Source organism: Sciurus carolinensis, chromosome 16 (assembly GCF_902686445.1).
Source record: "Sciurus carolinensis chromosome 16, mSciCar1.2, whole genome shotgun sequence".
Classification (NCBI taxonomy): Eukaryota; Metazoa; Chordata; class Mammalia; order Rodentia; family Sciuridae; genus Sciurus; species Sciurus carolinensis.
The window spans coordinates 52675404-52702195 of NC_062228.1; the positions used below are offsets into that span (position 1 = coordinate 52675404).

The 26792-nt window shown below is 57.5% G+C and overlaps 2 protein-coding genes across 2 annotated transcripts; both read left to right on the top strand.

The window, feature by feature from the left end:
- The first annotated feature begins 232 nt into the window (after positions 1–232).
- On the top strand, positions 233–9696 carry Igsf23 (immunoglobulin superfamily member 23). Its single transcript, XM_047528191.1, has 5 exons — positions 233–375; positions 3834–4175; positions 6588–6866; positions 7551–7704; positions 8962–9696. The coding sequence occupies exons 1-5, from the start codon at positions 312–314 to the stop codon at positions 8969–8971; spliced, it is 849 nt and encodes a 282-aa protein (XP_047384147.1). The 5' UTR covers positions 233–311; the 3' UTR covers positions 8972–9696.
- Positions 9697–12906: 3210 nt separating this feature from the next.
- On the top strand, positions 12907–26700 carry LOC124966658 (poliovirus receptor-like). The gene is made up of 8 exons (XM_047528190.1): positions 12907–13068; positions 15291–15644; positions 16780–17085; positions 18425–18542; positions 21627–21778; positions 22629–22754; positions 24680–24711; positions 25086–26700. The coding sequence occupies exons 1-8, from the start codon at positions 13017–13019 to the stop codon at positions 25155–25157; spliced, it is 1212 nt and encodes a 403-aa protein (XP_047384146.1). The 5' UTR covers positions 12907–13016; the 3' UTR covers positions 25158–26700.
- Positions 26701–26792: the final 92 nt, after the last annotated feature.

The window sequence follows — 26792 nt, forward strand, 5'->3', positions numbered from 1 at the left end:
TTGTGGGCAGAAGGCTGTTCTGCCCCACTTCGCCTCGTCACGGCTCTCCCAGGGAGGGCAGCGGGGTGGGGGAGGAGAAGGAAACCCCAGGGTCACTGCCGCCCTCCCGCCACCCCTAAGCAGGTGCTGGGGAAACCGGGCACTGCCTGCAGCTGGAGCCGCGGCCAGGGAGGGGCCGGGGGCGGGGCCGGGAGCTGGGGAGGGCGGGGCGAGGGCGGGGCCTGCAGGGCCGCTTAACAGGCGGTGCGACCGACCCCACATCAGCACAGTGCAGGACACTCCCAGCTCGGTCCTGGACACAACGCAGCGTCATGAGGTGTCCTCCGGACACCGGCTCTGGTCACAGCCCTGCCTGGAAGAAGCTGCTTCTAACAGGTGAGTGAGAGACAGTCACTTCCCCATGGGTTGGGGACAAGGAGGGGACACCCCCAGAGAGAGACTCTGCAAGTCAGTCACCCCGCTCTGGGCAATTTTAAGGCCGGGCAGCCAGTTCACAGCTGCCTTGAATCACACTCGCTCCAGCCGCTGCAGGCGGCACTGCGGACCCCTGTGCCCAGGCGGACAGCCAGGGGCTGACAGGGCAGGGCACCCGCCCGGACCGGGGCTGGCAGAGGGCAGCACCGGAATCCGGAGTCCCAGCCCAGGCCCTTTGTACCAGAGCACCCTGCCTCACCGCGGCGGTCCACGACCTAACAAAACAATAAGGACAATAAAACATAACCACAGTGGTCCTCAGAAGTCACGTACCCGAGTGCATCCGTCGCCAGCCCCTTTTAGGCGCTTCCAGGTGGGAACAGCTAACTCTTAACACAACCCCTTCAGGCAGGGGCTGTATGACCCCCATTTCACAGAAGAAGAGACTGAGGCTCAGGGAAGTTTGGTGCCCTCCCCAGCTCACATGACTTGGAAGTGGCAGAACAGTGATTGGAAGGTGGATCTTTTGGCTGCTGAGACCACACTTTTCAGAGACCATGCACACGGGCCTCTCAGACAATGAATGAATTGCCCACTCTACTGGGTCTTAAAAAGTCCAGTAGTGTGTAATTTTTAAACCCTAAATGACCCAGTTTAACCTGTGGGGCTGGAGACACTGTGGGCCTCTTCTCTCGGTGTCCTTTCTCCCAGGCAGAGCTGTGCTCTGGGGACCCGGAGGGTGCGGCCACTTCCATCCCCACCAACCCATGGCCTTCATCCACCCCTCCTCATCTGGGGGTTTGTGGGTGTGAGTGAGCTCCCCTTCTCCATGCTCCCAGGGGACACATCTCAGGGTCTCCAAGAAGTCCCTTCAAGCTGCTCTCCCTCAGACCTACACCAGGTCTCCGCCCTCCTCGCCCTCTCCTCCCCTCGAGATCTTGGCCTTCTCCCCAAGGCCTTCTGGCTGGCCCATGAGGGAGCCCCATTTCCTAGACCTTGGCTGGGAATGAGGGTTCCCGGTATCTGTTTTGTTCTTTTTTTACTTTTAAGCATAACAAAGGATGACATTTCAGAGCTGGAACCACATAGATGATTCCAGAACTCTTACTTTCCCAAAACATGGTTATTTGGAATAACAGAAAAAGAAAGAGAGAAAGAGGAAGGAGGAAGAAGAAAAGAAAGAAGGAAGGCAGGCAGGCCAGATGCCCCACAGAAATGATCAAGCCAGGAGACAACTGGCATCAGGTACAACGAGCAGGTACAGAAGAAACACTGGTCAGACACCCGATCAGCGGTGGATAAAACAGGAGCCTGTCCACCCCCACCCCTGGCTGAGGACAGAACCCAGGGCCTCACGCAGCTTGTAGGCAAAAGCTCTACCACTGTCCCCACCCTTTTTAGTTTTAGGGTCTCCCTAAGTTGCCCAGGTTGGCCTCCAACTTGCCATCCTCCTGCCTCAGCCTCCTGAGTAGCTGGGATTATAGGGGTGCACCATGGAGCTTAGACAGGATTTCTTTTGGGGGTAACGAAAACGTTCTAAAGCTGATTGTGGTGATGTTTGTACAATCCTCCAGGGAACGGTGCCTCCCCAAATGGCTACCTTTGAGCACTAGAACTAAGGTGTAGGAACATTCAAAGCCACCGAGGTGCACACTTTAAGTAAACTGTTGGTTCAAAGGGTAGATTTTAAGTGTTCTGGTCACAAGGATGTGAAGTCATGCATGCAAATAGTAATTACCTTGATTCCACAGTGTAGCAATATTTTAAAACCCCACGTGGTATACCATAAATACACAAATTTGTATTTGTGGATTAAAATAGTTAATTGACCTTTAAAAAGAAAAGACAATGTTATAACCTATCAGAGTATCTAGACCAAATATCCCATCATGCTCCTAAAATTCATACCGCACACTGGTGTATAACCCATCATGATTCAAAATAATGAAAAATGTGGGTAGCAGAGTAAATTATATTTTATATGAATTTGGCATCAACAAAACTATAGATTATAGACAATTGTGTATACCTACATGTATAGGCCAATGTATATCAAAAAAGTCCTCAATTAAAGCAAGGTGTAGGAAAGCAGAAGAAGCACCCATCCAGAGAGGAGGCACAGGCGAGGGCTGAGGTCCTGGCAATTTGCAGCTGAGCTGAGGACAGGGTGGTCTGCTTGTTCCAGGTCTCCAAACCGGGAATGAGAATGAGGATTGGGTGGTGGGACCTTTAAGAGGGGGGGCCTAGTAGAGGTGATTAGGTCATGGGCGCATCATCCTTCGATATGGTTAATGCCCATTTTGAGGAGTAGGGAGTAGGTTAGGTCTCATGTGACTGGATTAGTTCTGTCAAGAGCAGGTGGTCAACTGGGTGTGGTAGTTCATGCCTGTCATTCCAGCAACTCGGGAGTCTGAGGCAGGAGGATCACAAGTTTGAAGCCAACCTCAACAACTTAGCAAGACTCTGTCTCAAAACAGAAAATAAAAAGGGCTGAGGATGTGGCTCAGTTGTAGAACATCCCTGGATTCAAACTCCAGTACCAATAAAAAAGAAAGAAAGGAAGGAAGGAAGGAAGGAAGGAAGGAAGGAAGGAAGGAAAGAAAGAAAGAAAGAAAGAAAGAAAAAAGAAAGAAAGAAAGAAAGAAAAAGAGGGAGGGAGAAAAGCAAAGCAAAGTAAATTGTCATAAAGTGAAGCCGACATTCATGCTTGGTCCCTTCTGCACATGGAGGTTCCCCTTCCGTTTCTCCACCACATGGCAACACACCAGGGGGCCCCTCACCAGTGTGGAACCTTGTTGTTTGGACTTTCCAGCCACCAGAACCAAATAAACCTCTTATCTTTATAAAGTACTAGCCTCAGGTATTTTGTTATAGCAGCACAAAATAGCCTAAGACAGCCCCTAACTCTGAGACTCAAGCCTGCTGTGCCCTGGCTTCCCTGCCTGTAAAACAGACTGTCACTCCCATGACATCAGAGGCAAATGTCTTGAGTTCTCTGTTTTCTTATCTGTAATGGATTGGCATTAGTCAGGGTTGGGCCAAGAAACAGACAGTCTGATGCAAGGGAGAAATGAGTTGGCGCACTGGCAGAAGCCAACCAGCAGCAAAAGGCGAGTGGACCCCAAAGCTGCAGCCTGGGGGGTCAGCCTTTTGGGAGAGCCGAGCAGAAAGGTGAAAATGGGACCAGTGACATCAGCAGGGTAATGTTGTGTGCTTTGCGGGGTGAGTGCGACGAACTGCTGGGTTGTGACTCGAGGGCGCTGGGAACTGAGGTGAACTCATGGCAGGTGCTCAGCGACTGTCAGCGATCGGGATTTTTGTGCGGAGTCATCATCGGCCCACTCTGGGCAGCTCTGGCAGGGACTTCCCGGGGCAGCATCTCACTGACCTCTCCCCATCCCTCCTCCCACCTCTCCAAGGTACCCTGCTCGCCTCCTGCACCTGTTCTGCCTCGCCGGAGCTGCCCTTCTCGGCACCCCAGGACTCCTGGACAGAGGGAGCCAGTGCCCACCTACCCGTCCCCTGGCGCCCGGGAGGCCTTCTCGCCACTTCGTGGTTCCGAGGGCGCGAAGCCCAGGCGGCAGCCATGATCGTCTCTCCTGAGGGCCTCCCGGGACCCGCTCACACAGGCAGGGAGGCGCTGGGCGCCCAGGGCAGCCTGCTCATTGCAAATGTGACCGCCGGAGGCTCGGGCAGCTACACCGTGGTGCTGGAGACCAGCAGGGGACGGAGGAGCGCCACGAAGGAGATCCGCGTCAGCAGTGAGTGGAGCCCCGGGGTGGGGGGACCAGGTTGTCAGAGGGCGAACCTGCTGGCCCGCCGAAGGGCCTGTCCCAGTATGTCCTGTGCCGATCATCGCCTTACGTCGTTTTCTGTTGCTGTCATCGAGTGTCGGAGCGCAGGGGACTTACAAAGAGGACAGGTGTGCTTGGGCTGTGGTTCTAGGGCCGGAGGAGTCCCGGAGCGTGGCGCTGGCATCTCGGGCCTGGCAGGGGCCCGGTGTGCTACAACTGCTATAGGGAGTCACTGGCGCGGAGCCTGCATGTCTTCGCAGGAGGCTGCGGACCCAGCTCCGGGCCGCACCCTCGGACTTCACCTCATTCTGTCTCCGCTCCCACAGGCCCCGCCTCCCAAAGTCCCGCCTCCCACAGGCCCCGCCTCCCACAGGCCCCGCCTCCAAAGCCATCCGTGTGTGAACTGCGGAGCTTTGGGGGACACACAGAACCTGAGCCCTTACCAAGGGGGCCTCTACTGTGGTCAGAACTGAGACCCCCCCCAGATCCATGCCCTGGGGTCCTAACCCCCCAGCGGCTCAGAGTGCGACCTCTTTGGGGCGAGGTCTCGGGGGTTAGGACCTGCCCTGGCCGGCAGCTCGCAGAGGACGGTGAGGAATAACGAGGTAACCCAGGTCAACGGCCTGCAGGCGCCGGACCGATGAGGGTCAGCCCTTCTGCGTCCAGGGCGGGCCCTCTGCCAGCTTCACTTTCCTGCCAAAGCGGCCCTTCCGCGCCCCGTGTGTGGGAGGAACACCTCCGCCGACCTCCGCGAGGAGGGTGCCTGGGACCGGGGGCCGCTTGCCTGGCACGCTCCCGGCCCGGCCTCCACCGCCAGCACCGCGGAAAAGGAAAGAACGAAAATGCCTTTCTCCTGGCGACCCAGCGCGTCCCAGGCGCTGCACGGTGTTTGGTGCTCTAAAGGCTGAGCGCGACCTAAGCGGCCCACCTGCCTCACGAGCCTCGCGCAGCCCGACAGGCGGGAGTCCACGCGTGTGCCCAGAGTGGCACTAGGCTCGCGCTAGGACCCGGGCGGGAGGCCGTTTCTGCACTTGGCTCCCTCTCCCGCTCCCGGGCCTGGACAGGCACCGCCTCCTCCAGGAAGCCTCCCAGGAGCTCCCTGGTGGTGCCAGGTCCTTCGCACTTACCGACGTCGGCTCTGGGTGGAGGTCCCAGTGTGTGCCACAGTGTCAGACAGCCCGAGTTCAAATCCCAGATGTGTCCCTCTCCAACCACGAGGCTGGCCCTAGGACCCCGGGACCTGGAAGCCCTTTACCTGAAAAAATGTGGAAAGAGCACTCTGGATCCGCGGCCGCCTCCTCGCTAGCTCCCGTCTCCATTCCTGCTCCTTAAAGTCAGTCTCTCCATGGGCGCCGAAGAGATGCTGTTCACTCAAACCAGCTCTCTCCCCTCCTCTGCTTAGAGGCTGCGCCTCATTCAGAGTCAAAGTCAAGTCCTCCCCCTGAGAGGGGCTCGGTGGCCCAGGCCTGTAATCCCAGCGGCTTGGGAGGCTGAGGCAGGAGGATGGCAAGTTCATAGTCAACCTCAGCAACTTATCGAGGCCCCAAGTCATTTGGCAAGACCCTGTCTCAAAATAAAAAATAAAAAGGGCTGGGATGTGACTCAGTGGTTAAGTGTCCCTGGGTTCAATCCCCGGTACCATAACAAAAAAAAGTCCTCCCCCAGTCCCTCCCTCCTGCTCTCTGGTTTCTCTCCAGGCACACCTCAGCTCGCCACCCCAGGGCCCTTGCACCTGCCGTTCCTCCTGCCTGCAACACTTTTCCCCAGGAAACCCCGGGGCTCCCTCCTCACCTCCTCAAACCCTCAACCCCTCATGAGGCCTTCTTTGACCTGAAATGGGCTCCCCCACCTCCAGTCCAGCTCCCCACCTCTTTCTTCACAGTTCTTACCTCACCCCAACTATATATGCACCCACCTGTCCTCTAATTGTCCCCCCACTCCATCTCCCCCTCCACCAGGCAGGGCTGTCTGTCCTCTTGCTCCTGAGCCCAGGGTCCTTGGTTTGGTTCACCCCGAAGTAGATGCCCTCGGTTAACTGCTGGGGAGCTGGGGAGGGCTGGGGTGGTTATCACCATGGCAACTGGAGCCCAGTCCCACTGAGCGGCTCAGGGTCCCAGTGTGGGACAAGTCCCCAGAGCGCTCCTACCCTGCATCGGCCATGGCGGGGCTCCCAGGGTGCCCGCTCCCTGCTTACATGGTAAGATGAGAAGCTGGGACGCCCAAAGTTCTGTCCTCCGCGGTCTCAGCGGGCACCAGGCCCAGGTCAGCTGCTCCGGGCTCCTCCACTGGTGGATGAATGAATGCTGCCTCCACGGTGGGCAGGGAGGCCAGCCTCCCTGAGTGGCCTCCACCCCTGTGGCCTTCTCCCTGTTCCCACAGACACCCCCAGGCAAGTGCCGCTGCGGACATACCCCCAAGCCACCAAGGGCATCATCTACAGTGACCTCAACTTCTCGGTGATCCTGGAGTGGGTGGTAACAATGGACCCCGAGCCCGAGCTGACCTGGACCTTCAACGGGAGGATCTATGGCACCGGAGAGAAGCTGTTCATCCGGCGACTGTCCCGGGAGCAGCTGGGCATCTACGTGTGCACGGGCCAGAACAGCCAGACGCTGCTGTCCTCGGAGCCTGTGACCATCTCGCTGCCTCCTGAGCCACGTGAGGCTTCCCCTCTGCACTCCTGCTGGTCAGCGGCAGCCTTCATGGCTAGACCCAGAACTGTCCAGAGCTTGAGGCCCTTTCTTTTCTTTCTTTCTTTCTTTCTTTTTTTTTTTCTTTTCCTTTTTTTGGTACCAGGGACTGAACCTGGAGGTGCTTAACCACTGAGCCACCTCCCCAGCCCTTTTTATTTTTTATTTTGAGACAGGGCCTCACTAAGTTGCTGAGGCTGGCGTCGAATTTGAGATCCTCCTGCCTCAGCCTCCCGAGCAACTGAGATTGCCGGGCTCTGTGAGGCCCATCCTAGCCAGTGTCGCCCTCCCTCCTCCACCCGGCCGGCTGTGGCTCATTAGGTGGGAGGCTGAGGTCGGGAGAGGCCGACGCTAAGGGAAGCCCAGGACAGAATCTGGACCGCGGCCGGCCTCCAACCCTTTCCTTTCTCTGCGTCCCAGCAGATGTGTGCAAAGCACGCCACCAAGTTTAAAAGTCAGAAAATAGAAAAGAAAGACCGCCTTGGCCTCCAGGTGGTGGGGATGTGGGCGGGGCCAGGCTCGGGGAGGAGCCTGGGAGGGACCCTGATGGGAGGAGGGCGGGGCCGGGCGGTGTCCGGAGGTGGAACAACCCGGAGTGGGGATGTGCAGGGAGGGCGATGGCTCTTCCACCCTCGCCCTCCTTGGTCCCCAGAAGTCGACGTGACTCCCACCGCTGCTGAGCCCTTTCAGCCCGACCCTATCCTGCCCCTGTCCAGAGGTTCAGCCATCGCACTCATCGCCGCAGCAACTGTGGGAGGTGTAACGCTGCTCGGAATCGCCGGCTTTTACTGCATCAAGCACCTAAGGTACTGCTGTCCCTTTCCTGTCCTCTGGGGACGTCCCCACCAAACATAGAGCTCCCTCTTCTTCAAGACAGACCAAAAAACCGGGTGTTCTGGGGCACGCCTTGATCCCAACGATTAGGGAGGCTGAGGCAGGAGGATCACAAGTTGGAGGCCAACCTCAACAACTTAGCCAGGCCCTAAGTAAGTTAGTGAGACCCTATCTCAAAAATTAATTAAGATAATAATAATAACAACAACAATAATAAGACTGGGGATGTGACTCAGTGGTAAGAGCACTCCTGGGTTAAGTCCCTGGTACCAAAAAGAAAGAAAGAAAAAAGACCAAACCAGTGGCTCCATCAGAGAGCGTCACCACGACCTCCCATGTGCCCGTGTGATTCATCAGTTTCAGAAGCAACATCACACAACAGAGGGGCAGGAGAGGGCGCTGGAGCTGGGCTGCCTGGGTTCCCACAAGGCAAGAGACTTACCCCATGCCTCAGTTTGCCCATCTGCAAAATGGGGGCCAGAATAACAGCACCCACCTCGCAGGGTTGGTGCTGATGTGAAGAGTGGAGCAGTATGGGCTGCCCGGTCCCCTCTTCACACCTCCTCAGCCCACCATGTGCCCGGGGCTGAGGCCCCAGGGGAATAAACCATGAAGAGTCCCTTGGGAACCCCGTGTCCCAGTCGGGGACACCCATAATACCCACGGTGAGCAAGGAAAACGTGGATAATATGTCAGACGGGGTTGAGTGCCACGGAGGGAAGGCCTGGAAGGGGAACAGGGCATGTGGGGTCAGGTGCCTTATCCAGCAGGAAAGGTCTCCCGGAGAAAGGGAGGGAGGCAGGAGCCACATGGCGTCTGGAGGAAGGGCAAGCCCAGCAGAGGGAACAGCCTGTGCGGAGACCCTGAGGCAGGACTTCCTGGGGTGCGCAGGAACCACGAGGAGGCCCCGGGGCGCTTGGGTTCATGGCCTGGTTCTGCCACACATCAGCCTGTGGCCCTCTGGGTCCCTCTGTCAACCTCTCTGGGTGCCGTGTGTAAAAGAGGATGTGACGGTCCTTCCCTGGGAGGGGACGTGCCAGGAAGAGTAGGCAGAGAGGGAGGGAGGGAGGGCGGGACGTTCCAAGCCCAGAGCTGGGACGTGGTGACCTTCTGCAGAGGTCTTGAGCACTAGGATCTCCTGGAGACACGGCTCCAAACGCAGTCACGGGGGCCAGGGCCTCAGTGCGTGATGATGACGGTGACCTCCTGTCTCCCTGTCTTCCTTGCAGCACTGACTGACAGGCGAGCTGGCAGCGCTCCTGTGATTTCAGGGAGGTGAAAGGAAATCCTGGCTCTGGGAACAGGATGAGGCTCCTGAGCAGGGGGTCCTGCTGGGACCGCCTCCCTCCTGGTTCCGGATCGTGGTTCAGAGACCCAGGACTGCTCAGCTCTGCCCCTGCCGACTGCCAGCGCCCCACCTGTCTAGCTTATGGGCTCCTTGAAGGCCACGAAACAGGCAGTCGATATGTCTCCAGGGCCGCGAGCAGAAGAAACTCACGGAAGCAGATCAAGGACAAAAGGCAGGCGCCGGACCCGTGGCCAGTAATCCCAGCACCTCAGGAGGCTGAGGCAGGAGCATCGCCAGTTCAAGGCCAGCCTCAGCAACTTAGTGAGGCCCTGAGCAACTCAGCGAGACCCTGTCTCTAAATAAAATACAAAAAGGGCTGGGGATGTGACTCCGTGGTTAAGCACCCCTGGGTTCAATCCCTGGCACCAGATAAAAAAGGGGTGGTGGTTAGGATTGGGGTGCAGCTCAGTGGCAGAGTGCTTGGGCAGCATGCATGAGGCCCTGAGTTCCATTCTCAGCACTGCAAAATAAATAAATAAGCAAATAAATAAATATAAATAAAAATAAATTTAAAGGAAGACTTTAATATTAGGATCCCAGAGGATTTTCAAGGATCCAAGGCATATCAGTCAGCATCTGCTGTGTGACAAATGACCTCCAAAATAAAGTAACTTGAAAACCATTCCCGATTCTGTGGGTGCTCCGTGTGGGCCGGGCTCTGCGGGGCGGTTCTTCTGGGCTCTGCTGGCTGGTTCCCGCCTCCGCAGGCAGACTCTGCGGCTGCCTCGGGCTGGCTGGGCCAGGACAGCCTCCGCACTGACCACCGGCCTCTCCTACCTGCTGCCTCCTCCTCCAGCAGGGCGACCCAGGCTCCTTCCCGTGACGGAGTCAGGGCTCCACGAGGGGGAGCAGACGCTGCAGGGACTCTTGAGGTCCAAGCTCAGAACTGGCCGCGATCATCCCTGCCACATTCTGGGGGCCAAAGCAAGTCACGTGGCCAGCCAGGGGCAAGGGGCGAGGAGCCCGGCTCCACCTGCTGCTGACAGGGGAAGCTTGGGTGACCGCCACCAAAGGCAGACGTGCGTGGCTGCGCCCTCAGCTGGTCACCTGCACCCTCTTCTCCAGGCACACGCACCTCACAGTGCGCCCCCTGCCTGTCTGTCTGTCTGTCTGCAGACGGTGTCCCACGCTTCTCTGTCCACGTGGAGAACGACCCTCCATCCCATGACTCTGCTGTCCCAGGGAGCAGTCCGTCTTAGCTGGACGCCCTCTCCCTGCCTTCAAAGGACAAAAAACGGGCAACTTTTACCGCATTAACAGACTGGGCGGGGCCAGGTCTCTTGACGTCATCGCAGGTAGGGGTGGGGTTGGAGGTGCGCCTGCGCTTTCTCCCGGCTCATTATTCGCCGCCTCGGGGTGCAAAGGTTGTTAAGCTGAAAAAGCACGTGAATCTAGGTTGCTTTGGTGGGTGTTTCACACGTGGTGTTTGCTACTTGCCACCTGGAAATTGCCCCTTTTCATCTGGGAAAGTCCGAAAGATTATTTTCAAAACAGGACAGGCCATCGTTGCCTCCACGGGCTTGATTTTAATGACGCTGCCTTTCAGGGCTCTGGCTTCTTGGGTCCCCGCTGATCGCACAGACTTTGACGGCTGAGCTAACTTCTCTACTTTCTGTCTTTGGATGTGTTATCTCAATTCCATAACCTTGAAGACTGGTCTGCCTTCTCACTCCCAGTTTCCTGGTGTTTACTGAGCCGGTAACCAGAGGGCTAAGTTATCCGTCTCAGAGGCATTTAGAAGGAATTCTTCCTCGTCTGCTCACCCCGTCTTATTTTTCTTTGTGGACTTTCCCAGGTTCCCACAGAGCACCTGTCTACCTCCCCCGCCTGCCTCCCACTGGGGTGTGGGAACTGCAGAGGGGCAGGGACTTTGTCCCTTGCTCCTGTGGTGTCTTCAGCACCTGGGATGGGGCCCTGCATGTAGTAGGTGCTCAATAAATCTGTGTTGCCTGAATGAATGCAAGGGACAAAAGACCCAAGGTGGGGGAGTCCACAGAGCTGTGGAGCCGAAGGAGGGTCATTTCAATGAGATCCCCGACCACCCCTGGCGCTCAGAGGTGGGGAGAGGTTGCCAGAGGAGCCCCTCCCGCCCGACAGCAACCTCCTTCTACTGCATTCTCCTCCAACCATACCCCACATAAGACATTTAACTTAGCCATTTTGATAGCATGGAACTTTGGCCGCCTCAACTATTTGTTGACCCAGTTTGTTTGTCTGTTTTACTCAGGAATACCCGCCACCAAAATCCCAGCCCCATCCCTGAGGCCCTCCCATTTCTTGAACTTGTCTCTGACTCCATCGCAGCCTCACCCCATTCCTGACCCTCAGCCCTGCCTCCTGCCCATTTCTGAGCTTCCACGACTAGGAGCCCATACTCTGCCCATTACATGGAATCGTCCAGGACCAAAGCGTCCGCAGTCTGTCTCAGAGTCAAGGCCCCAATCCTGTCACCAAGAAGACAGAAGCACAGGGGGAAGAGACAGAGGATGGGGTGACGGGGCCTCAAATGTGAAGCCCAAACATGGGCAGGGAAGGGGCGGCCCCTGACCACCCAGAGCTCCGAGAGAGGTAGAGCCACGGCAGCAGGGGACCCTGGGAGCTGGGGGAACCCTGACAGTGACAACGTGCTCCAGAGGAGGAGGACAGCAGCCGCAGGTTCCCCATTTGGCAATGCGTCAGCAGAACAAGGACACTAGAAAACTCAGAGCTTTCTGAGATTTCCCCGCCCACCCCGCCTCCATGACTCCATTCAGTCACCCATGCGCGTCCAGGCTGAGAGCTGCCCGGCCTCAGGTCCACAGACACGAGCCACCAGTGGGCATCAGAACCAAGGCAGAGGGTGACCAGGGACCAAATCCTCCAAAGTAACCAAAACTCAAAAGAGGAACTTTCTAGAATGATATAGGGATGTCACTGAGGAGGATCGGAACTGCTGTTGGGGCTTATGGGGACTCTGCACCAGGAAACCTCGGGCTCTCTGCTCTGCCTCTCTTGTCCTCGTTCTCTTGAAGCTGTAAAGTCACAATACTAACCATTGTTAATGGTTAATCGCTGCTGCTGCCGCTGCTGATCCTGGGAGCGATAGAGGTTCTGTTCCTGGAATACAAACTGTGTGCCAGGAATTGGGCCAAGCAGTGTCCTTACAAGTGGTCATGAGGTACTACCACATACCCAATTACCAGATGAGAAAACTGAGGCCCGGGAGAACTTATTTTCCCCGTTTGCGCCCAGATCTGCCGAATTAATTCCCCAGCCCATGGGTTGGATGCGTGGAACATCAGCTGACGATTTAGAGCTCGGATCTGTCAGCTCTGCCACTCAGAAGCTGAGACCCTTTAGAGAATTGCTCAATCTGCCTGTGATCTCAGCGGCTCGGGAGGCCGAGGCAGGAGGATCGCGAGTTCAAAGCCAGCCTTAGAAGCAGGGCGAGGCCCTAAGCAACTCAGCGAGACTCTGTTTCTAAATAAAATACGGAAAAGGGCTGGGGATGTGGCTCAGTGCTTAATTGCCCCGGGGTTCAATCCACGGTACTAAAAAAAAAAAAAGCCAAATCTCCCTGTGCCCCAGTATCCTCGCCTGTAAGCCGGGAGTCCTCGTATCGAAAGTGTCGTGGGGTGAGCACCCACCTCCGGGCTCTGGCGAGTACCAGATGCCCACGCCTGCGCAGGGGAGGCGCGCCGTTCTGCCTGGCTGGGTCTGCTGCTTGGGCGGCAGAGGGGACCTGGCAGCCAGCCGCGGGCACCGGAGGCGCCGCTGGGCCGGGCAGCAGTGGGACGTCCCCTCCCGCTCAGAGGCCTGGGGCGGGGGCGGGGGCGGGGCCGCGCCTGCGGGATCCCGGCGCTGGAGTCGCCTCCGTCAGTAGCTGCCACACAGCGGAGGAGAAGCCAGAGGATCAGATCGCAGGGGCACACGGAGTCGCGACGCTGAGGAGCCAACATGGTCCCACTGCTGGCGCTGCTGGCGCTGTCCTGGGCGCCCCCAGGAACCGGTGAGTGACAGCCGCGCCGCTCACGGTCCCTGCCCCGCCCCCCCACTTTAGTGCGCGCCGGGAGCTCTCAGCCTCCTGGGCGGCCGAAGGCTGCAGGCACCGCCCTTCGCCACTCACCCTCCTTCGCCCCAGCGCTGGAAGGAATGCGGGACCCGGGCGGGACCCTCCTCTGAGCGGGCCGGGAAGGAGCCGCGCTGGGGTAACGAGATTCCCGAAACCAGAGTCAGACTTGGGGAAAGGAGGTGACGCACGCCGCCGGGTAACCTTACCTCCTCTCGTGATCCCCACGCCCGAGCCACATCCTGCGGCCAGGACTTCTGAGAGGGCTGAAATGGGAGACAGCGCACAGGGCGCTTCCCCTCGGACCCCAAGGATAGACCCCAGGAGCCTGGCCAGCTGCGCTCTCATTCATTCAGAGACTGGGGCATTCGTCCCACGCTCGGCTATTCGGCACCTCTGTGCGTCAGGGCGGGGTTCCAAGTGTTGGCGCTACAGCTCCGAAGTCAGTGCAGCCTGGGTTCAAAACTCAGCTGTCGGCCTTTCATACCTGTGTGATCAGGGGAAAGTTAACTATGCTGCGGTGGTGGGGCCCCTGCCTGGTAAGGCCGTGTTTTGTGAGGCTACAGTGACGCCCACGCCCCCATCCCCAGCGCCAGGATGGTCCCGGGGCTCGGTGGCGCCCGCCAAACCCAGCTCCAGACCCAGGCTCCGCCCCTCCCTTGCTGGCAAGCCCGGGAAGAGACCCCACCCTCCCAGCTCAGCTCTCCCGCTCTCCAAGGGGATGACAATTCTAGTGTGGATTTCGCAGGACTCTGGAGAGGGTTGGAGGACCTGCAGGAGAGGCCACCTCACCCAGTTTCATCCCACAGTAGTCCTGCCAGGGAGGAGGCCCCGATCACTCCAGAGGGGATTCCCTGACCCAGAGCTGCCCAGCAAGTCAGTGGCAGAGCATCAGAACCCAGATCTTCAGTCACTGGAAAAAATGCCTGAGATCATCAATTTCTTTTTGTTTGTTTGTTTTTTGTTTTGAGACAGTCTGGTCTTCACTGACATGATCTTGCTTCATTAATGTGTTTCTTCTGTGCCCAGCTGGTGGGAGTCCAAGGGTCTCAATCTGACATGATCTTGCCTTGAATTGCTGTGGGATTCCAGAAGCCTCTGGGCTGCAGGTTGCTCTGGGTGAAGATACTATTGTGCTACTGAAATCGAACTTTTTCTTTTTTGGGGGGGGGGGTGCCAGGGGCACCTAACCACTGAGCCACATCCCCAGCACTTTTTTGTGTTTGATTTAGAGACAGGGTCTCACTGAGTTGCTTAGGGCCTCAGCTGAGTTGCTTAGGGCCTCAGCTAAGTTGCTGAGGCTGGCCTTGAACTTGTGATCCTCCTGCCTCAGCCTCCTGAGCGGCTGGGATGACAGATGTGCACCACTGCACCTGGCGAGATTGTCAACTTCTAAAGAGTAAAACTGGCTCACAGCTCTGGAGGTTTTTGCCTCTCATTAACAGCCTGTGACAAGACAGCTGTAATAGCGGGAGGTGTAGTGCAGCAACACTGCCCACACCCTGGCCTGAAAGAGGAAGAGAGGAGAAGGCAGCCCAAAGTCCCACCGTCGCCGTGGAGGGCACACCCCAATGACCTGAAGTGCTTCAGGGGTCCACGCCTTTACCACGTGGACCTTTGAGGGAATCTTTTTTTTTTTTTTTTTTTTTTTTTTTGCGGTGCTGGGGATCGAACCCAGGGTCCTGTGCTTGTAAGGCAAGCACTCTACCGACTGAGGTATCTCCCCAGCCCCTTTGAGGGAATCTTAAGACCTAGACTCTAGCACCCATTTTACAGAGAAGGAAACTGAGGCTCCAAGGTGTGAACCACCTGCACAAGGGCCCCAGTGAAGGTTGGGCTGGAGCTCCCAGAACTTCGTCCCCTCCCACCAGGCCCCTCATGTTCCCTTGTCCCCCAGACCCGCTCCTGTTCCCTGAGCACTCTGAGCCAGGTACTGGCCTTATTAATAAGAACGTGGCATTATGTTCACAATGTCAGTAAGGGCTAACACACACTGAGGACCTACTGGGTGCTGGAGGCCCACAGATTTTTATGTAGGGTCTGGTGGCCTGACTCCAGACAGCCCAGGTTCGAATTCCACCCTTCCTGCTTGCCCCTGTGTGACAGACCACTCTGCCCCAGAGTCCCCATTTATAAACCGTGCCCTTGGTCCCCCCCCGCAGGGACTGGGACTGTCATCGTCCAGGCACCTGCGCAGGTGAGCGGCTTCCTGGGCAACTCTCTGATACTGCCGTGCCTCCTGAAGTCCTCGGAGCCCAATGTGCAGGTGACGCAAGTGACCTGGATGCGGCGGGACCCCGACGGCGACTTCCACAGCGTGGCGGTCTTCCACCCGCAGCGGGGCGCCAGCCTCGCGGAGCCCGAGCGCGTGGAGTTCGTGGGCGTGGCCGCGGATGTGCTGAACGCCTCGCTGAGGGTGTCGCCGCTGCGCGTGGAGGACGAAACCAGCTACACCTGCCAGTACGCCACCTTCCCCAGGGGCAGCAGGAAGGCGGAGACCCGGCTCCGAGTGCTCGGTGAGCCGGAGGGGACTGGGGAGCAGGGGTGCGAGGGGACCCGGGGGAGGGGCTGCGGGGGGCGTTGGGGTGGAGCGGGGACCCTGCGACCTTGGGGACTGGGACGAAAATGGGAAAACTCCCATAAACTGCTCCGCACTCAGAAAGGTGTCCTGGGGTCGCGTGAGTTTAGCCAGGTGAAGCTTTGCAAGGAGGCGCTTGGGGACTTGTCCCCGCCCCGGGAGTTGTTGCTCCCGTGTTTGGTGAAGAAAGAAAAGTTGAAAGCGAGGCAGCGACCTTGATGTCCCGAGTCAGGCTGGGACCACTCTGATGAGCACGGGGAGGAGGTAACAGGTTTTTCTCCTTGAACTTGAGTAGGAAGTCCCGATGCCTCAGTCCTCCCCACCCCTATGTGTAACCGTTCCTGACTGTTCCAATGAGTCACTCATGAGATTTTATCAAAATCCTGGTGTCCTGTGCCGGCCAGACACTTGAACAATTCTGGCGGCCGCTGGGGGGTGGGCTGGGATTCCTGGATCCGGATCTCAGGGTCAGGCTGGGGTAAAACTGAACCTATGAGTCAACCCAGAGACCCAGGGAAGCCCCAGGCTTGGGAATCACCAGCACTGCGACTGAGATCTGGTCAACAGGGTTCTGGAACCAGACAGACCTTGCCAGGAAGCCCCGTTCTGTCACTTGCTGTTAGGTGACCTTGGGTGGGCCACTTCCCCTCCAGCCTTCCAGGGCTCAGACTTCCTCTCCTCCACAGCGTCTGACTCAGATGCCCCTGTGCTTCCCCCATCCCACCCCGGATCATCGCTGTGTGGGGAGCATCTGCTTGTACCCCAGGAGGGTAGGGCCGGTGGCCTTGGTCATTACTGCCCACCAAATAATATTTACTGGGCATTTACATGCCAGGGACACTCGAAGAGCTCTGCCTGCCTGTACTGTCCCTTCCTGTGACCCTTTACTATCCCCAGATGATGAATAAGGAAACCAAGGCACAGGCTTGCCCAAGGCCACCCAGCTGCTCAGGGACAGAGCTGGGACTTGAGCCTGGCCATCCTGGATCCTGAAGTAGACACCCCTGCTGCTGAGGGGTTAGTGGAATGACCACAGGTGGGAGGTGACCCGTCCCTGTCACTTCTCTCCCCAGTCAGGCCCAATAGCACAGTGGAGGCCAAGGAGGTCACCCTCCCGCCACCCGCCGGGCAACCCGTGCCCATGGCCTGCTGCACCTCCACACGGGGCCGCCCGCCCGCCAGACTCTCCTGGTCCTCGCTCCTCGGCGGCTCAGCCAACAGCACCCTGGTGCCCGAGCCAGCGTCCGGCACCTACACCGTCATCAGCATCTTCACGCTGGTGCCCTCCAGCAAGGCAGATGGCAGGAACGTCACCTGCAGAGTGGAGCACGAGAGCCTGGAGGAGCCCGTCCTGCTGCCAGTGACCCTCACTGTGCACTGTGAGTGTGCCCACGCGTGAGCGAGGGGGACAAAGTCGCCATCGTCACACGGGCTCCGCTGAGCCACAGGCAGCAGTGCCCCTGGAACTGCAGCCTGCGCTATCCTGGATCCCCCACCCTGTCTATACCGACTCCCTTCAGCACAGTCTACACTGCCCTCGCCCGGCCTGCAAGCTGCTTCCCTGGGCGACTCTCTGCACTGACCTTCCCACGTGTCCACACTGCTGATCCCGTGGTCTATATCAAGCCTTGTCCATTTTTTTCCCCCTTTTTTCTTTTGGTACCAGGGATGCTCTACCCCTGAGCCACACCCCCAGCCCTTTTATTTTTTATTTTGAGACAGGGTCTCACTAAATGGCTTAGGGCTTTGCCAAGTTGCTGAGGCTGGCCTCCAGCTTGTGATCCTCCAGCCTCAGCCTCCCAAGCCACTGGAATTACAGGCGTGGGCCACTGTGCTCAGTCCTGCTGGTCCATTTTCTACATGGCTTCCCATCATCTACCCTGACCCCCGACCTGGTCTGTACCAATTCTGCTGAACCCCCATCTCCACAGGGTTAGATCAGTCTGCCTGTGTTTTCCACACTGGCTCCCTGAGCCGCATCTACATGGTTCTCCCAGTGTCTACACTGCCTGCTTCCTGGGCTGCCCATCTCCCCTGTGTCCATAGCCCCTGGTCTGCTCTGGGTCTCCCACACAGCGTCACTTCCTCCCGCTCCCTCCTGGCGTCCTCGTCACTGACACCCCCGGCTCTCACCAGCACTGTCCATGGCAGGAGGACGTGAGCTACCTTACGACTTTAAATTTTGTAGTAGCCACCTCCTTAAAAGGAAAAAGTATGGTACCAGGACTGAACCCAGGGCCCTCTGCCCTGAGCCACACCCCAGCCCTTCCTATATTTTATTTTGAGACAGGGTCTCACTAAATTGCCCAGGATGGCCTTGAACTTGCAGTCCTTCTACCTCAGCCTCCCGGAGTAGCTGGACAACCGTGACCCTGATGTGGGGTCAGCCAGGACTCTGCAGGCCTTGTCAGAACCTTGAATGTGCTCCTACGGGTTACAAGTGTCCAAGATGCTTTTGCTCACAGGACACGCAGGATAGGCCAGGACCTGTCCCAGGAATGGTGGCAGAGAAAGGGAGGTCCTGAGAAGCCCCCTCCACAGCCCCAGGCCAGGGCCACCCAGGCTTCTGGCCTCCGAGGGAACCCCGCCCTGGACTATTCACAGGCCTCTCCCTCTTGGGCGGCTCTGCACACCCACAGAGGCTCCTGCCAGAAGGGGACACCAGTCCCCTCTCACCCCTGAGAGAGCTCCCACTCAACCTGCGTCCATTTCCCCCAGACCCCCCCGAGGTCTCCATCTCTGGCTATGATGGCAACTGGTACGTGGGTCAAAGAAATGTCACCCTGAACTGTGAGGCACGCGGCAACCCGGAGCCCACAGGCTATGGCTGGAACACGTGAGTGTCGAGGACCCAGGACCTGTGTCCAAGGGAGGAGGCTGGGCCTGGACCCCTGGGTCTGAGGGAGGAGGCTGGGCCTGGACCCCTGGGTCTGAGGGAGGAGGCTGGGCCTGGACCCCTGGGTCTGAGGGAGGAGGCTGCGTCTGGACCCCCCGGTCTGAGGGAGGAGGCTGGGTCTGGACTCCTGGGTCTCTGAGGGAGGAGGCTGGACCTGGATCCCTGGGTCTGAGGGGGGAGGCTGGGCCTGGACCCCTGGGTCTGAGGGAGGAGGCTGGGCCTGGACCCCTGGGTCTGAGGGAGGAGGGCTGGGCCTGGACCCCTGGGTCTGAGGGAGGAGGCTGGACCTGGATCCCTGGGTCTGAGGAGGGAGGCTGGGCCTGGACCCCTGGGTCTGAGGGAGGAGGCTGGGCCTGGACCCCTGGGTCTGAGGGAGGAGGCTGGGCCTGGACCCCTGGGTCTGAGGGGGGAGGCTGGGCCTGGACCCCTGGGTCTGAGGGAGGAGGCTGGGCCTGGACCCCTGGGTCTGAGGGGGGAGGCTGGGCCTGGACCCCTGGGTCTGAGGGAGGAGGCTGGGCCTGGACCCCTGGGTCTGAGGGGGGAGGCTGGGCCTGGACCCCTGGGTCTGAGGGAGGAGGCTGGGCCTGGACCCCTGGGTCTGAGGAGGGAGGCTGGGCCTGGACCCCAGCACCACAAAACCAAAGCTAAGCAAAAGAAGAATAAACCTGGTCTGGAGTCTGAGTCGGCTCCAGACTCAATCGTGTCAGCCCCTGGGCAACGCCACCTCCCTATCACCCAGTGAAATCTGCGTAGTCACCTCCAGGGACTACCCGAGAAGGCTGAGGCTCCCAGCCATAGGATTCCCCAAATTCACCCCAAAGTTGAGGCAGGGAGAAAAAGGCAAAGGACTCAGTCCCAGGGACTCAGGAGGCTGAGGCAAGAGGATCGCCAGTTCAAACCAGCCTCAGCAATTTAGCGAGGCCCTAAGCCACTCAGCAAGGCCCTGTCTCTAAATAAAATATAAAAAGTGATGTGGCTCAGTGGTTAAACACCCTGAGTTCCATCTCTGGTACCAAAAGATAAATAAATAAAAAAGGAAAGAAACAAACAAAAAGAAAAGAAAAAGGCAAAGGGATAATTTATTTATTCATTCATTTGGTGCAGGGGGTGGGGTTCAGGGCTTCAAAGGTGTTAAGCAAATGATCTTCCACTGAGGTCCACCCCCAGCCCAAAGGGGTAAATTGCTTTATGTTGTTGATCTTGGGCCTTTTTCCTAATGATGAAAATAAGTTGTGGCCTTTCTTGAACCTTCAGACAGTAGTTAGGAGTGAAAAGAAGAAAATAGTGCCTAGAGTCCTGTGTAGCCAGTCACCTCCAGTAGTATCTGCTGTTACCTTTTGTCATATATCCTTCCTCTTTTCTGTTTCCAAACCAAGCTGGAATTGTGTCGCTTGTGTGATTGTGACACATCCTGTTCTGTGAATTCCTTTCCGTGCCTAAGCACATCGTTTCACAAACCTTTTTTTTCTGACATCTTATCAGGGAATTTTTCAAACATAAAGTCACAAAAATTTCCCAGAGAACACTCAAAAATCCACATGTGGATTCTCCCACTGACACTTTCCTGCAGATCATGTCCGTGTCTGTCCGCCAGCCGCCCTCCATCCATTCATAGGTCCTTCTTGTCCTTGAATTTCAAAGCACCTGCAGCCCCTTTGGGAATCTTGCTGGGATGCCACCTGGGTCCCTGCCATCATGATCTGACCCGTCCCTAAGGGGGGACACGAGATCATTCTCCACGGTCAGCTGTGCAGATATCATGGGGGGTCCTTACTAAGCCATCCATTTCCATGGAAAGCCACCAACATTTACCATTTACATTTACAACAAGGACTTTCTTTCCTTTCTTTTCTTGGACTGGAATCAAACTGAGGGCCTGAGTTTAATCACAGCCACATCCTCAGCCTTTTTTGGTTTTTGTCTGTTTGTTGTTGGTTTTAATTTTAGAGACAGGGTTTCTCTGAGCTGCTGAGTTGCTTAGGGCCTCACTAAGTTGTTGAGACTGGCTTTGAACCACGATCCTCCTGCCTCAGCCTCCCGAACCACTGGGATGACAGGCGTGGGCCACTGTGCCCGGACAGTGGTGGACGCGCCTTTGCCATCCCAGCTTCAAGCACCGCAGTTGGGTCTCAGACCCAATGGCTGGGTTTACATCCAGCTCTGCTGAGCCCCAAACCCCACCTCCTCCACCTCTGTCCACTAAACCAGGGTGCCTGGCTATTTCCTGCGTGGGGGGCCACTGGCCAACGCACTTCAGGGAATAAGATGGACCAGATTCCCTCCCCTGGTGGAGCTGGTGAGGGAGAGAGAGGCAGGATAAAGTCGTAAAGCACAGAGCCGCGCAGGTGTTATAAATGTTGAAACAAAGATAAAACGGAGGAGGGGGATGGAAAAGAGGAGGGTCAGGGTGGCTGAGGACATTGTTGCTGAGGTGACATCTGAGCAGAGGCCTGAAGGAGCTGAGGGTGAGGTACCTGGAAGAGCATTCAGGGCAGAGGGAACAGCAGATGCAAACACATTTCTGTCCCTTGGGCCCTGCATTTGTAAAGGCCACCAGGAGGCCACTGCAGATAAAGGGAGGAGCAAGGGGTAGAGTCCTAGATAGTGTGGGCAGAGGCCTGGGGAAGGGGCACTGGTCACGTGGACCTGTGGGTGGCAGGGAGGGTTCTGAGCACAGGAAGAATGAACTGAGGTGGGACTCGCTGGCGCCCCTGGTGGTCATTTGGGGAACCGACAGGGCGAAAGCAGAAATGGGGGCCAGAGAAGGTTGGACCAGGGTGGTGGCCATGGGGGCCCCAGGAGCCATGGATTTTGGATAGGTTTTGAAGGTGGGGCAGACAGGGCTTGCCGATGGGCTGGATGTGGGTGTGACAGGAAGAGAAGAGCCCCGGGACTCAAGAGTTGCTCTCAACCCATGTCATAGATGGCGTGAGGGTGTCCGTGCCCCTGCACACACTGGGTGCTGGGTGACAGTATCTCCAGGCCTCCAGCAGAGCCACTTCCTCACCCACGCTTCCCTCCCAGGACCACAGGTTCCTTGCCATCCTTTGCTGTGGCCCAGGGTACCCAGCTCCTTATCTCCACCGTGGACCTGTCCATCAACACGACGACCTTCATCTGCCACGTCACCAACACCCTAGGGACGAGCCAGAAGGAACAGACCATCCTAGTCAAAGGTGAGGAATCCTTCGCCACAGGATGCCCTGAGGCCTGAGCCCTCTCTTGAGCCGATAGCAGAGTCAGCTTTACTTTTTACTTTTTTTTTTTTTTTTTTTTTTTTTTGGTACCATGGATTGAACCCAGGGTTGCTTAACTTCTGAGCCACAAACATCCCAGCCATTTTTATTTATTTACTTTTTAAAATTTTGAGACAGGGTCTCGCTAAGTTACTTAGGACTTTGCTAAGTTGGGGAGGCTGGTCCCAAACTCATGATCCTCCTGCTTCAGCCTCCCAAGCTGCTGGGATTACAGGCAAGCAACACCTCGCCTAGCTAGCTTTACTGTCTTGTTAACTCAGCCTCTGTACCACCAGTACCATAGTTCAGCCACCTTGATACACTCCCTTCACCAACCCAGGCTGGGCCCGTTGTGGGATGCCTCTTCCCCAGAGACTCAGATAAGCCTTTCCAAGTAGATGAGGCAGAACTGTATCCATTGCAATTGACAGAAAGAAGCATGATGCAAAATAATTTAAGCAAAAAGAAGAAAAGACTTCGTTGAAAAGTATGGTTGGATCTGGGTGCCCCAACTACATAACCCATTGCTCCTACCGGGAAAACCATTCTCAATAGCTCTGAGCCAAAACCCCAGGGCTGGCTCTCATTGGCCCAGCTCAGGGCACGGCCCACCTACGTGAACCAATCATAGCAGTCAGGGAGCTGGAGTCGTTCCCATTGGCCAGGCCTGAGTCAAAGGCCTGGCAGGGGCTGAGTGGCACCTCCCGCAGGGAAAGTGAGGTGCCGGTTCCAGAGTCACGGTGCAAACCCAGGAGTCTCCTTACCTAATGGCCCGTTTCCTTCTCGCCAGACCCAGAGGTGCCTCATCAGAGCCACGGCGTCAACATCACCATCGGCGTCGCCCTGTCTCTGGTGGTCGCCATTGCTGCGGTCCTGCTGGGGGTGTTCTTCTGTCACAGGCAGCGCAGACGCTCTGGTGAGTCCCCTCCCGCCCTGGCACAGCCCCCACCTGCCCGCCATGAACAAGCAGCACCAGAGCCACATAGCTGAACACCTACTGTGTGCTGGGCTCGGTCGTGGGCAACCCCTCCCTGCGTCCTCAGCCCGAGTCACGAGTGTCTCCTGAGTTAGAGACAGGGACACGGGACCAGGGAGCCTCGTTCACCAGCTCACTGATTCATTTTACACATATTTAGGGAGGGGGGCTGATCAGGTAGGACCTTGAAGGTCACAGGAAAGACTTTGGCTTTTAGACTGGGTGACCTGGGATCCCCTGCCAGAGGGGTGGAGCGTAGGGAGACCCCCGCCCCGGCTTTCCTCCTCCTGCCTTGCCCAGGAGTGGCCCCTAGGTGAGGGGCAGGAACTGGCACCCTTGAAGCTCGGCTCTCAAGGGCCAGTGCCTCTGCACCTCCAGGACTGTGCAGGCTGTTCCCTGCCTAGTACGCTCTTTCCCGCTCCTTCTGGTGACGCGCTTCAGCTAATTCTATTGTCACCAGAGCTTCCTATGCTGGGCACTTCCTGCTCACGAGCTCTGTGAGCACCCACAAACACCCAGCAAACGGGGTGCCTCTGAGCCCTGTGGACAGAGGAGGAAGTTCCCTGTCAGCGGTCACCCAGCTGGAAAGTGGCCGAGCAGGAACAGATGGCGGGACTTGGATGACAGCTTTTCCCTCCACCACAGCACAGAGCCGCATTGCACGGCTGCCCCCCCAGGAAGCCCTCCGAGACCACCCCAGAATGGGCCAAGCCCCGCCCCTTGCCCGGCTCAGGTCACAACCCCCAGTATGAACCAGTCACTGCAGTGGAGGAGAAGGTCTGGGTCACCACTGCGGGGACCTGTCTGTCGCCCAGTGGACTGTGAGCCCAGGAGGGCACATCTGGGGCTGTCAGGGTCACAGCTGTGTCCCCAGCACCACCCGGCACTTAGAGTAGCATTCACTGAGTGGAGGGGCCGGTGCCTGTGTGGGGGCCTCATGCCCTGAGCCCACCCCCACAGTGACCCGGGCCTGACAGTCTCAAAGAGGGCTTGTGGCTTCAGACCCCGGTTGCTCGGCTTTGTCACTTTGGGCCCCTGGCAGCTCAGAATGTCCCGGTGGGAGGGTGTGACAGACGAGGCCCCATCACTTCATGGTGGCCGGGAACCGGACAGGAAAGAGGCAGGGTTCCAGCATCCCCTCTGAGGACACGCCCCCCCGTAGCCTAACATAGTCCCTCCAGACCCCCCAAACCTCCCAGCGCCTCCGCAGCTCCAGGGCTAGAAAACCAAGCCTGGGCCGGCGCCCTGGGGTTCATTTGAGGGCAACCACAGCTACTGCCTCCATCTCAGCATAAGCAAACCCGTGACTCAGTGTCCTCATCTGCAAAGTGGGGTGACGCACTTGGCACAAGCTTGCCATGCTGTAAGCACACACTGTTGCTATCGTCATTGTCATCATTACGATGACGATTCTACTAAAATTCTACCAAAATTCTAGAGTAGGAATTTTTGTGTCTCACGCACAGTTGAATTCCTAGCACCTTGAATGCACCTAGCACAGGAGAGACAGTTCCCGTTTGCTGAATAATAATACAATCTGCAGAATAAACCCCTTTTGGATAATGGAGGAAACTGAAGCACAGAGAGGTTAAGTCACTTGTCCAAGGTCGCACAGCTCCAAAGGGACAGAGATGGGATTTGAGCCCATGCACAATTTTTATTTATTTTTCATAATCAAATGAATGACAGGGTGACGAGCTCCTTAAAGAGCACATACACCATCCGTGTTGGACAAATGTATACCCCATTAAGGGAAGCAGCACATCAGTAGCAAAGGCAGGACTTTGGATTTTCAGGGCCCAGACACCCAGGTGTCTCCTTCCCGGGAGGCCCCCCAGCATTGTCCTTTCTTCCTCTTTCTCCAGGTTGTGCCTGTTGCAGACCATCAGTGAACCAGGTGAGTGTGGAGGTGGAGCTGAGGAGGGTGTGGGGGTCTGAGTGGACCCCAGATCGATGGCTAGGACTTTCTCAAGGAGGGGACAAACATCTGCAGAGGCCCACGGAATGGCATTGGAAGCCTAAATCTTTTCTCCTGTTGCCTCAAGCTGCAGGGGTCTTGGTAGAGTTTGCCAAAACACAGCCCCCTGCGAGTCAGGTCTGGTGGGGCCGGGGGATTGGCATGGTAGCACTGCACCCCCAGTGACGTTCCTCGGGGGGCACTGCCCGGTTTCCAGGGAGAGGGGAGCAGGCAGGCGTGCTGCACATCAGGGCAAAGATCCCATCTGACTTTGTGTGAAAGGGCTGAGGCCAACTCTGACTGTCCCCTTCCAGAAAGTCTCCTACTCAGGGGTGGACGTCCAGATCAACGATCCCCTGGATGAGCCAGCAGAAAGCAGAAGGTGACCACGTCGGGATGGAGCAGAGGGACAGAACTGCTTAGGCTGGGAGCCTCGCTGACTGGACCCCAATCCTACAGATGAAGACCCCCCCGGACAGGCCGGCCTCCCCATGCGAACCTCAAGATGGGCCTCCGCCTCACCGCACAGTGGGCGGGCGCAGGTTTGGGAGCCCCCGGACCTCTTTCTGGGTTCCGCCACTTGCAACAAGAATCCACAGAGCTCAGGGAAGCCTGTGGCCTCACTCAGGAACGCCGACCTGCTCACCTTGACAGTTTACCTTCAGCCAAGAGAGCAGAAGCGCAGAGCAGCCTCGAGGGGAGGCCGGCGGGGGCCAGCCTCCTGCTGCCTCTCCCAGGGGCTCCGGGGACAGCACTGAATGCCCCCAGCACTGATCTGACCACCAGCCAGGGAAGCTCACCAGCAACCCTAGTGTCCCGCCTTTTTTGCAGGGGGGTGCGGGGGGCCACTGAGCCACATCCCCAGCCCTGTTTCGTATTTTATTTAGAGACAGGGTCTCACTGAGTTGCTTAGGGCCTCACTTTTGCTGAGGCTGACTTTGAACTCGCAATCCTCCTGCCTCAGCCTCCCGAGCCGCTGGGATGACAGGTGTGGGCCACCGCGCCTGGCACATCCCGGCAGTTTCCTGGGGCAAGTCACACGGATGCTGCGGATCATCTGTGCTACTGACCCATCTGTAGCATCTCCAAAGGTCAAGCCATTATGGTGGCCCAAGGGCCTCACCTGGCTCACGCCATTACTGGAAACCCCTCCCCTCCAGATCTTTAGGTAAACTGGCAGGCAGCGTGTCCCATGGACTCAGGTGACTTTGCGGGGTCCAGGGACGAAAGGCCAGCTCTCTTTGGGCAGGGTTGGCCTTTCACTGCACGAAGGATAATCCAGAATGTGCCGGCTGCCAGGAAGCTTGGCCTCCGGCAGTGGACTCCCAAATGTCTGCGACCGATAGATCTGTGTGCTCACAAGTGGCAGCCCCTGAGCCCCGTCGCCAGAAGGGAACCAGACGCCAGAGCTCAGCTGCCCAGGGTTGTTCGAGGACCCGGAATGACAAGTGACGAGTGTGAGCTTGCAGGAGGCTGTGAGCTCCAGCGACCTGCTGCCAAGACCCAGGTCCCCGGGCAGCATCTGCAGCCACCCCACGACTCCCGGGAGGTGACCCCGCAAGGCCAGGCCCTGCGCCCTGCTGCTGTGCCACCTCACAAGGCAGAGCCTGCTGCTCAGACACACTGGAACCTTTCAAGTTGATTTTGAAAGGCCTCTGGGAGGCGGGTGCCCAGCGTGCCCGAGGCCCTGGGATCCGCACCCAGCACCTCCAAAAAACCCCTAGGATCCGGTCTGCAAGAGGGAACTCAGCAGGGATCAGGGCAGGGAGTGGGCAGCAGTGAGGGACCCCCGAGAGGACCGGGCGGGTCCATGTCCTTGGGGAGACGAGGGGAGGGTTGGTTTGCCAGAAGAGCCTCTAGTTATTTATTTAAATAAATAAAGCTATTTATTTAGACCTCCAATAACTATGTGCCAGGGGGTCTTTTTAATTTATTTTTTGTTTGTTCTTATTAGTCACACATGACAGTAGAATGTACTTTGCCATATCAGACACACAGGGAGCAGAACCTCCATTCTGTGG

Excerpts from the sequence above, each read along its gene's own strand:
- Igsf23 (XM_047528191.1), top strand. The coding sequence starts at position 312 with ATGAGGTGTCCTCCGGACACCGGCTCTGGTCACAGCCCTGCCTGGAAG. Across the intron at positions 376-3,833 it reads GAAGAAGCTGCTTCTAACAG|GTACCCTGCTCGCCTCCTGC; the intron begins GTGAGTGAGAGA and ends CACCTCTCCAAG. Across the intron at positions 4,176-6,587 it reads GAAGGAGATCCGCGTCAGCA|ACACCCCCAGGCAAGTGCCG; the intron begins GTGAGTGGAGCC and ends CTGTTCCCACAG.
- LOC124966658 (XM_047528190.1), top strand. The coding sequence starts at position 13,017 with ATGGTCCCACTGCTGGCGCTGCTGGCGCTGTCCTGGGCGCCCCCAGGA. Across the intron at positions 22,755-24,679 it reads CAGGCAGCGCAGACGCTCTG|GTTGTGCCTGTTGCAGACCA; the intron begins GTGAGTCCCCTC and ends CTCTTTCTCCAG. Across the intron at positions 24,712-25,085 it reads GCAGACCATCAGTGAACCAG|AAAGTCTCCTACTCAGGGGT; the intron begins GTGAGTGTGGAG and ends GTCCCCTTCCAG.